Below are 11,750 nucleotides of genomic sequence, written 5' to 3' on the forward strand. Positions count from 1 at the left end.
CAGTTGACTGGGATCGTGCATTTTCGATGTGAGTTGAAACAGTTTACCAGAACTGGAAACACTTTGTGTTATAAAGCAACAAACCATTATCTTTTGAACAGATTTTTACGTGATCTATCTATCCAGAAAGGCTGGAAGAACACTTATTTTTTGGTGCATTCGGTAATTTTATTATATTTCTTAGCAATTTGTCTATTTATTGCAGTTTAGATCGATTATTGTGAGAACAATTATTGTTTGAATAACTAAGTGGTAATATTTGTTTAGGTAAAATCGTACATTTGTATTTATGATAAAATTTAGAATCGTTGTTTTCCCAATCACCTGGCTCTTATTTCAGTTAGGGTCCACGCGTCTCTACGAAACTAGATAGTTATTCTTCAGCCAAACTTAGTTTGGATTATACAATGAGTTTAATGTTTGTAGTGACATGTATATTCAATGTTTTATGTAACAACAAAATAAAGACAACTTTTTATTTGTTACGCTCCATACGTAATCACATTTATATTCAATACCTATTATTTCTCCGTATCATTTGCAAAACATACATAACTTTTTGGCTGCCGTAATACACACTCTATCGTTACAAGGGTCAGTGAGTGGTCTAAATTTTACTAAACCGTTTTCCCCGTTATCAGTGATGAGCCCAGGCTTTTCGTATATTAGCATAACATTACCCTTTCTAAGCGAAGTTGTTTTAGTATCCTTAAGCATAATTACTTGCTTTACATGGTCCGACTTAACGATCGTTTGTAAGATAGTGGCCGATTTGTTAGTCTGCAACCTACCACAGAAAGATATATTCTCAACATAACGCTGAGCTGCTCACTTGGCCACATCGTACTCTCTATGCACTGACCTCTTAATCCGTCTCATGTCTAACTTACATGGGAAGTCAAAAGAAGAATCTAACGCTCCATGTGAACGAACGTCGTTAGGAAGTTGCTTCAACAAGTGCACATGTTCATAGCTCTATTCATATTACCTAAGAAAATTAAGTTCATCGTTTGTAATTGATTTCGTTGGGCTTTTTTGTAGTCTAATAAATACGTCGCTAATGTTAAAAGCTGAAAATTAAGGGAAAATGGTTGTGGTAATTAATGTTGTGAAATAACGGGGCCTAAATACAGAAGGCATAGTCGACACAGTCCCTTCCCATACGAAGATGAGTTCTAATGTCCGACATTTACCCTGAAAGTTCGAAGGAGTACCTGTTATAAAACTTAATACTAACCTAAATATATCCGTAATTGTATATTTGTACATCTTTTTAAGTCTTTTGTGAGAAAAATCTATCCATAGATTGATTAGTTTATTCGTCACACCGAAGTATACTATGTGCTGGGAACTAGAGGAAAAGTTGAATTCATGTGAATAGCAAGTGCTTCAAAATTAGAATATCATTGATAGAGAATTACTTGAATCGACCTAAGAAACCTATTGCCAGTTTGCACTACATGTTCACCATTTTGTAACGTCATCCATCCGTCGGAGAGCCGACCTACTACAATACAAATTTGGCAGCCTGTTTTCCCACTGTGATTAACTGTGTATTTATTATTCGAAGATCAAAAGCCCATCTACACTAATATGCAAGTTCAACGTATCGAAATCACAAGTACACAACCAAAGTTCTACATATCTTAGTAGATTGGTTTTCAATCCGAGATAGTAATAACTGTTGTTGTTGAACACTTGTGCCTGTTCGTACGACACTTCTAATGCTGCTTGGTAAAGGCGATAAGAGATCTGGAAAAGCGTTCAGAATTCGATCAGTATATTTGATGGTCTGATAGCCATTTGTCATTAAATTCATCTATGCTATGTTGGTCTGTTCCTTCTGGATTACTGACTTCTGTGAACACAAACGAACGTCATCGCATCCTACAAGAAACAGACAAACAAATTCACTTCTTTCACTTACCATTATCATCCAGAGGTCTTTCACTATTGTGGCCCCCAGATTCTATCACGGTTGATAAATTTTCATTACAATTAATTTCACTGCTGACGTCAATCACTGTTGTCCGTGCTTTCATTAGTAAGTTGAATAAGCCAAGGCAAGCTAAGATTTTTTCATAAAAGTCTTCCGCATTTCATTCAATTTTAGGTTGTTTGTCGATCTATGACAACCAAGGACGCTAAACAGATTCACTGTTGCCCTATGTCTACGAACACTCACTGACTTTCACTAAATTCATCATACAGGAAAAACGAGGTCATTATCGACAACAAGTGTAGGCATAAAGAGCATACCATCTATTTGCATGTCACAAGCTGGTTGTGATTGCTATCAAGCATGTCGGAACACTTTAGCTGGATATGCAACAAAGTTTGGACATATTAATATTGGGAAATTTTCTGTATCTACATATTTATACATCTATATATATATTCCTCTTATTATAAGCTTTATTTTGACCTATGAACTATTAATATGGGATTTAACGTCCTTGAGTTACGCCGAGTCTATCAATTACTATCCTCCAAAATCACAACCACTTCTGGCTAGATCTTGTACAAATGCTATTTTCTATTTTATGGTAAAATGTGATGTGTTTGATTTGTATGTAAACTCGGCATGTTTGGAATATATGACTCATGTCATGGCGGCTGAACTTAACTGGTAGGGGTAGGCAAGAGACAGAGACCAATAAGAACTTGAGACTGCTCGTACGTATTTTACGCGTCATTGGTCTGGTTGGTAAGTTACTGTTCTCTAATTGACAGTATCTTTACGTTATATATTAAAGGGGCATGAATCCATAAGCTATAATGCATCCCATCCCGGTATTCCTTAATTTATATGATGGTTGGTCGAGAAGAACTTTGTCAAAAGCCTTACTGGAGTAAGTCTAAGCTATTTCTATACGTAACTTTTGGTACTTAAGAAGGCACCAACATTCACGGTCTAGTAATACGTTGGTGGGACATCAATAGCCTGTTCTAAAGCCATGTTGCTCTTCAGAAAGAATCCTGTTTCCGTTATGATATTTAAACAGATCGTTCCGAATGATCTTTTTAATATTCTTGACAGCCACGCTGGTAAAGCTTACAGGTTGCTAGTTCTCATGTTTGTATCTGCTTACCGTTTTAAAGATAGGACTTACGATGGCATTCTTCAGGTCTCTCGATAATCGACATTGGGTTACAGGTAGATTAAAACATATGTTTGAGGGATTTGCGACACATTTGCTAGTTCTCTTAATAATCTAGAAAGCATTTCATCAGGTCCCATGGATGTATCTAAATCAAGCTCATTTAACAGATCAATGGTCATAATATCCAGTGTGGAGGGATTTGCATGAACTGAATAGGAGGGCATATCTACGGTATGCACATTGCTATAGTAATTTGAGAATACTTGTTCTCTAACATAATCTTCCTCCTCTAATGATGAGGTACCACTGTATCCCCATAATGCTGAGATGTTACCTCTTCTCTTTGTCCTTTTATTCGTGTACCAATACAAGTATTTGGGGTATCCTATAGACTCTTTATAGTGCTTCTCTTCGTACAACCCTGTAGACTCGAGGAAGGTAAAGACAAAACTATATTGTGCTCCTCGATATTGATATTTTGCCTCGTCAGTACCCAGTAACCCAAATCCCTCCCACATTCTTGTCTTAAGAATAAGGATGCAAACCTCTTTACTAATCAAGGTGGGGAGTTTGTCAGACCCCTTGATGTAATCCAAGGGATATGGGTGAAGTGAATTTTATGTACACATTTTTGAGTACATCTCAAGTAGTTTTAATGGAGGACCCTGGTTCAATTGTTCAGTCTACTGTGGATGCTGAGTACATAATACCTTGTACATTTGCCTTCCAGACGTTTGATCTGTTTTAGGCTGAGAAATCCTCGTTGCTGACAGCTATGTGAAAATTAAAGTCTAGAACTGCTTGATCACTTTTACCTAGGGGTGGCACATAATGCAGGTTTATGACGTCATTCTCATGATGGGTCAATATAAGATCTAGCAAGGGTGCTTCAGAGTCCGAGCTGTACTTAGTTACCCCTTTCGCAAGTTCCACCAAGCAAATATAATAACAGCGTCAAATGCTTTCTATCCGAAAGAATTTTCTGATAATTAAGTCCTCAGATTTTTTTTAGTCTACTGTAGGTGCGTCGAAGTCTTTCAAGATTAGACATCAATCACTTGGCGACCAAGTGTTGAAATCTTCTATCAAGATATCATTCACCTCACAGGTTGAACTGAAGTGGATCAAACCAATCAGCAGCTTCTGTCCCTTGCATTTGAAACGGCAACTAATTGATTTATATGTCCCAATTTCATGGGGTATGTTATCACTTAGACAAATGAAATAATTTTTGCAATGAATATAGCAACTTCACTTCCTTTACGCTTCTGAATTCTGTCGGCTCCTACTAATGTGAAACTTTCAAAATCAAGTTCCCTACTACCTACTGACTGCGTCAGTCAAGTTTCAGCGACTGCGATTACATTTGGCTTAGTAGAGTCTATCTATACACCTAGGTCCGATATCTTTTAGCAAGCTCCAGGTAATTGTGTGACAAATCCGGAGATCATTTAAATAGATTTGTGCTGCACCCAAAGCGGCACAGTCATCAGTCTTTGTCGAAGCCTCGCCACCCAAAAGCTTACAATGTTAAGGTTCTTCTCGTCAGGACCAAGCATTTATTCTAGACTATTTTCGGCTTCCTGTCTTTTTATGCCGTCAGCAAGCATTAAGGATTTACAAACAAAAAGTCATGACCCCTTTAATCTATATACCATCTATAGTGTTGAGTCTCTTGAAAGAGATTTTAACAATACTGTTATTACAATTTCATTTTTGCAACCTAGACTAAAAATATCTAGAAAGGTGACTCTGTAAATAGGTCTAGTATGAAATAATTTAAGTTATCACTGACACCACAATAACAGATATAATCCTAAAACTGTAGATTTATCATGATATGACTAACTAATTTGTAAGATCTTACGTTGAAGTCACATCATTGTCTGGACTGACTGGTCCTTTCTTGACGTTCAGTAATATAGCGTCTAGCATTTTTGAAGAATACAGCTGGGAAGATAGTAATGAACTCGATACAAAAAGGGAGAAACCACATACAGTGACCACTGTAGTGCCGTGCTTCAATAATAGTTCACTTCGATAACCGTTATTATACCAATCTTAACGGTGTATAAAATCAGAAGGCAAAAGGAAGCGGCAACTACGTTTTTATTGATGATTGGTGTAGACCAGAAAGCTGTGGGCACATGAGCTAGTGTAAGCGAGCGAAGCAAAGATGATGCAAAATGGAGATGGCTGGGAAGATAACTCGATAGCGAAGCGAAAGATAATGCGTATTGGAGATGGCGGGGAAGCCAACTCACTTTAAGCAAGCGTTAATCAACATTTATAGTCAGACAAAAATGAATGACAGACATATGATGAATAGGATACGAAGTGTGCATACACATACGTTCATATAAAAGTATAGTCAAGGTTAATAAGCGAAGAATTAACAAGATCAAAATATGACTCATAATGGACAGGGTATTGGCCTGGCCAGAAGCTAGAATGAAGTATATGGGCTTAACATAACAACCAATACTACACCACACTTGCATGACTGAGTCATGTCATTTCGATCAATTGTCCTCGCGTTAACCATTGTTAGCCTTCTCCCAGTGTTGCATGTTGAATATAGATCTCAGCAATTATACACTCAGCTTCCAAGATCGTGTTCTTAGGAATCAATGACACTACAACTCCAGAGATGTCCTGAGTCATTAGCTGGTTTAGTAGTTCTTTTATCAATCCAACGTGATATGAAAAACGAGTTCTGGTTTCTGAGCTTTCACTCTCTATGAAGGATAACTGACCTGTCACTGTGACCAGTCTTCAGTTTCTCCGAAACTGTTTAGTGGACTGGTTTTTCTTTAGCAACATTAAGTCATTTCCTATTCTTGATCAGTACCCATTCATCAACTTTCATTGGAGCTGCAATCACGGTAACGTTACACATACTATGGGATCCTGGATAAATGTCGATGACTTAGTAGTCAGGTTGTTGTTTATCCTGCTAGAAACAGATTTAGCCTTGTGATTGGCTTTTATAGGTGTTTCTGATTAGCTGCGATTTAGGGGACAGAAGAGACAGAAGAAACTTCCTTCCTTGAGCTTTTATTTCTAACATATTACTTTATGAGCCTCCATAATATCGGACAATTTCATCAATGATGATATAATCTAAAGTAAATGAATTCTTAGCTAACCAAACTTACTCCAATCTAAGTTAAGATCATCTTTAAGATTATACATGATGAAACTGATTCTATTCACCTATAAAATGTAGATAGAATAAGTATGTTTCTGTTATATTGTTAATTTATAACGTGACTTCCACCTCCAACCACCATCTTATCTTGTAGTGACCGGCTTGTTTCGACGAGAACACAATTGGAATAATAGAAACAATTATCATTATTATTGTAACCGATTGTACCAGTAATTGTTTTACTGTAATTGTTTAACTGTATCAAAGTCACTTCTCGTTCCGCTCTCCATCTTGTTGGTTTGAACTCTCTTACGCTCTGTCTTTTTTACCTGTACTCATTGGCACGTCTCGGTATTCTTTCGATACCACGAGATCGCCAATAAATATACTCTACCTGGACCAATCACAGTCTTCTGCTTTGCTAGTTATCAAAGAGACCAAGTCGTTTCTGAACGCGTAATCTCATTGTAGTGGTGATCATAGTCCATCAGGACTCGACGCCATCTACAATCTCAAAATAGTGCACACAGTGTCGAGCTACCTAGATTAGTGGTCATATTACAACTTGATCGATAGCATTCGATCTACACTAAGAAGGACATGACACACATGACATGGATCACCACATAGTGATCAATCAATTGCGTGTACAAATATCTTTACAATAAAAACAGAATAATAACGAATGAAGTTTCAATAAGAATATGACATTCACATTGATTTCTGTTTTTAACGATCCAGTTTCCCTGTTTATCTTAGACGAATATATACACTAGATTCCACTCCCAGTGTCGTCTAGTCTACACGACATCAATACAACTCAGACCAAGAACACGTAATTAGTTTGATTAGAACACAAATATATTTCCACACTCAAAATCCGACACAATCTAACAACAAATGGACAATCAATCAATAATAATCAATACTAAGGATAGGGGGATAATATAACTCATTTGACACTTATCAGATTAACTACATATATCTGACCAATCATTATCATCTACGCCCACACATCAATTTTCCATTTCACGATCAATATATTGATTCGAAAACAATAACAAAATAAATTATCAATATTTATTGATTAAAAAATAAGAAAAAAATAATCGATTTGGTATTGGTTAAAATGAGGTTTCTTTTTATTCAATGTATTCATCAAATGGAAATAGTTTAGCTAAAATTTTTAAAACGAAAGATATACATTTCATTTAGAGATTGAATATAATGATTGAATGATAGAATTCTTTTTAATTAAAAGTTAACTAGTGACTGACTCCATGAGGAGGGACTCCTCAGCAGTGGAGTTCAACCAGGTTTGTTGGGAGATATTAACTCACTGAAGGCATTGGTGGATGTGTTGCTTAATTTCGTGGATTGGTTGAAGTTAGACATTAACACCGTTGGATGCCGAACGGCTCAGTGGTTTAGCGGTTAAGTGCTCGCGCGCGAGACTGATAGGTTCTGGGTTCGAATCTCGCGATGCAGGATCTTGGATGCGCACTGCCACTAAGGAGTCCCATAATAAGACGAAACGGCTATCTAGTGCTTCCAGGTTTTCCCTGGTGGTTTAGCCTCAATTGACTCATGATTTCAACCATATATAATTTATATACCTCTTAGATGAATAAATGAAGTGAATTCTAAGTGATAAGTAAAATATTTGACAATATACATTCATATGTATTTAATCCAGTTGAACTGTTGGGGTTGTTAGATCCCCGGAGCTCACTTGGTAAAAGTCATAATTTCGTAATTTTGTTCTGAAGATTTGAATTTTATGTTTTCGCACCGAGAGACGCTTAGTTTACCTACAGCTTATAGTTCCCACTCGGAAATCTTTGACTGTCATTGGCTGATGTATATTGTTTTAATACGCTATTTTGTGACTCACTCAAGGGCGTTTCTATCATTGTATAAATAAGCTTGATTTATGTGCTTAGTGACCTTGTCTTTTCTAGATGCTTTTCGAATACATTCTTCCACGCCTCATTAATACTTCGTGATCTAGTTAGCAGGGTCGGGGACGACGGATTAGAATAGCCTATCATGTCACTGTGTCATTGAACTTCGTTCCATTTACTGAGTATGGTGAAATCAAAAATTAAACTAAGTTAGACTACTGTTGTATACCTGAGAGAATTAAACGGGCGTTGTTTCCTTGTATGAGACTGTTTAGAGCGCGAGACTGAAGGTCCTGGGCTCGTATCCTATTTGTGAGATTGTCAATACACACTTCTCAAGATTCTCATACTGGAAAGAAACCGCCATCCAAGTGATTACAGGTTTTCAATGGTCGTCTAATTTAAATCGGTTCATGATTTCAATATATATATAGTACTACTCAACTGTTGCTCGCCTGATATACATGTGTAGTGACCTACTTTTCTCGACGAGAACGCGATTAGTATAATGGAAACAATTATGATTATAACCAATTGTACCAGTGATTGTTTTACTGTACTCGTTTTGTTTAACTGTATCAAAATTCACTTTTCGTTCCGTTGCCCATCTTGTTCGTTCGAACTTTCTTATGCTTTGCCTTTTTGCCTGTAATCTTTGGCTTGTCTTGGTATTCATTCGATAGTACGAGATCGCCAATAAATAAACTTTATCGGGACTAGCTACAGCCTTCTGGTTTACGACCTATTGAAGGAACCAAGTTGCTTTCGGGCGCGTAATCTTACTTCAGCGGTGATCATAGTCAATCGAGACTCGATGCCATCTACATGGTAAACCTATTGCCTTAGATAGACGCACTCATTTAGATTGTGTGATATAATAATCGACAATCGAATACCAAGGTGGTCAAAACTATTGAGGTTGAGTAGCTAGAATGACACCTATTGAGCATTACGAAAGATCTGAAGGCAACGTACTGAAAAGAACACTTATTTTTCGTTTTACGTGAAAGAAGCTGGTTGAGAATTTTATCGAGGGAGCCAAGTTGCTTTCTGGCGCGTAATCTTACTGTAGCGGTGATCATAGTCAATCGAGACTGGACGCCATCTACACATGTAATGGTGTATTTACAGTAATATAACATCAATCGAAGAAACTGTGAGTATACATATTTAAATTTAATAGAACTTGTCTACATTATTACTTACGTATTTCTGATGGGACTTTCAATTCATTGATAATTCCTAACATAAAGTTATGTGCTACTATAATGATAAGATACAATAAAGAAAAGTATATAAAATTTTAAAGAATACTCAATGGGTTGTTTTAATTCAGTCTTTAATGAACTCAATTAAAGATAAGCAAAGATGGATAGTGATTAGCAGTGGAATCCAGTTTGACGCACGTTTCATCCTATTTGGGACTCGCCAGCTTGATGTACCTGCATCTCAGACTTGTTGATGTTCACTCTGAGACTCGAACACAGTACATTTCGCTCCAAACGCCATCGCGTTATCCACTCAGCTACTGAGTCCTGATAGCTACTTGCTTGTACAATGGGGTGAAATTGAAATTCACTTAGTATGCACATATGCTAATAAGAGACTGACCAGTTGCAGTCCTAAACATCAATGAGAAGATTCAAACAAACAATACTAGGTCAATTAAAGATAGCTTGTCTTTGATGCTATATTTTGACGTTCCCAAAGTTTTCGACATAGTTAGTCTTCAGCTTTTAAAAGACAAACTCATATTTTATGGGATTAGAAAGGCTCTACTTGCATAGCTTGGTCAATCATTCAATCAAGCATTGACCAGTGGAGTTCAACCACGCCTGTTGTAGTGATATCAACTCACTGAAGACAATTAGTGTACGGCTGCTCAGATTTCGTGGGTTGATTGAAATTAGACATTAATACCGTTGGATGCCGACCGACTCGGTGGTCTAGTGGTTAAGCGCTCTGGCGCGAGACTGGTAGGTCCTGGGCTCGAATCTCGCGATGCAGGATCGTGGATGCGCACTGCCACTGAGGAGTCCCATAACAGGACGAAACGGCTGTCCAGTGCTTCCAGGTTTTCCATGGTCGTCTAGCTTCAAATGAATCATGATTTCAACTATGAAAATGCTGGAATCTCCACAAAACCCCTTCTGATCTATAATCATTCAATCAGTCAATTAATTAACCAGTCAACTTATGACTATCTTTAATGTTCCAAGTTCATATACTTTCAGAAAGACCATTATTGAATACAAAATTTGGTTAGACTATAATTTATGGACGACCTTTGAGTGATGTTAAAGTGGCCTTGAGGATGTTCACCTACTTGCTAGAGCCAAATAAGAGTTATAATCCTGTATGAATAATAAGCATTATGAAATACAGTTGACGGTTGGGGGGTAAGGAATTAAATTTAGGGTATCCATCACGAACTGACATCAGCTAAAATCCCGAAACGCTGTTTTTATCCAAATGGATGAGTGAATTTCGCGCCAAAATCCAAGAAATATTATCTGATATCTTATTGGTTTATCCATAAGTTATAGGCCCCCGAATGCCCTGGTACAGCCGAGAGTGGGGAGTCCGCTCTCCCTCTCGAAATGCTCTCACATGGCCACGCGTATATAGACTCTACCAGAGAAGTCCTACTCACTGCCTTCTCATGGCATTACTGTTGTTTACGAAATTGAGAGGACAAAAAGCTAATTTTCAGCGCTTTAACCGGGTCGGTAGACACGGCGAGTCCACCTAGGGAGTTGGAAAACCCTGATTTCAAACCAATGATACACATAGGCTGCAGTGTCCTGAAGGAACAAATGGCGTATGAGTCAATTTTCGGTCACCGGCTACCATGTGACTGCATCTCCTTACGATGCTCCACTGCCTTGTGGATCAGATCTGTAGGTCAAAGGCTCGGGGTGTGGCCCCCTAAGGATACCACCTGCTTCGGTTTGGGCACCTGGGCAGTATCACAGCCCCCACACAAATGAAATGAGATTTGTGTGGTGCATATGTATCTTATGTCTCCTTGTAACAATATTTATGTGTTTAAATAAATAAAACATAAGTTATAGTTTCACACAAAATTCTAGTTACTTACATAAATTTTTATTATATTCATCAATGTGGGAACGTCGTAATTTCATTAAGATTTGAAGATCAATAAAACCTGAAAAAGAAGCAGACAAATATCAGTGTTATTCCCAAGTATTAGCAGTGATCGAGATCACGAATGGGGACAATCAAATGAATTCTAACACAAAATGATAAAGTCTCTCAGTAAGATCCAAGAATGATACAGTAAATATTTCATTAGCAAACTGTCAATCAATTATCTCCGACTTCATTAATCTTGCATTTTCATATTAATTGCTTTATCGTTCCGTTCTTTCCATCTGGATCTTCTGCTGCCAGACATTCTAATCATGACAATTGTTATGTACTACTTACGTAGATATAAGTAGCACTCACCACTACTTTACTTACTTACGCCTGTTACCCCCAATGGGGCATAGGCCGCCGACCGGCATTCTCCAACCCACTCTGTCCTGGGCCTTCCTTTCTAGTTCTATCCCACTTTTGTTCATTCTT

The 11,750-nt window shown here is 37.5% G+C and overlaps 1 protein-coding gene across 1 annotated transcript; it reads right to left on the reverse strand.

Moving 5' to 3' along the window:
• Positions 1 to 1,403: 1,403 nt before the first annotated feature.
• On the reverse strand, positions 1,404 to 2,042 carry Smp_128040 (hypothetical protein; the record flags this gene model as incomplete). The annotated part of the gene is made up of 2 exons (XM_018790463.1): positions 1,404 to 1,504; positions 1,928 to 2,042. The coding sequence occupies 2 exons, from the start codon at positions 2,040 to 2,042 to the stop codon at positions 1,404 to 1,406; spliced, it is 216 nt and encodes a 71-aa protein (XP_018646277.1).
• Between the last annotated feature and the right edge of the window lie 9,708 nt (positions 2,043 to 11,750).

This window comes from Schistosoma mansoni (assembly GCF_000237925.1).
Source record: "Schistosoma mansoni, WGS project CABG00000000 data, supercontig 0097, strain Puerto Rico, whole genome shotgun sequence".
Lineage (NCBI taxonomy): Eukaryota > Metazoa > Platyhelminthes > Trematoda > Strigeidida > Schistosomatidae > Schistosoma > Schistosoma mansoni.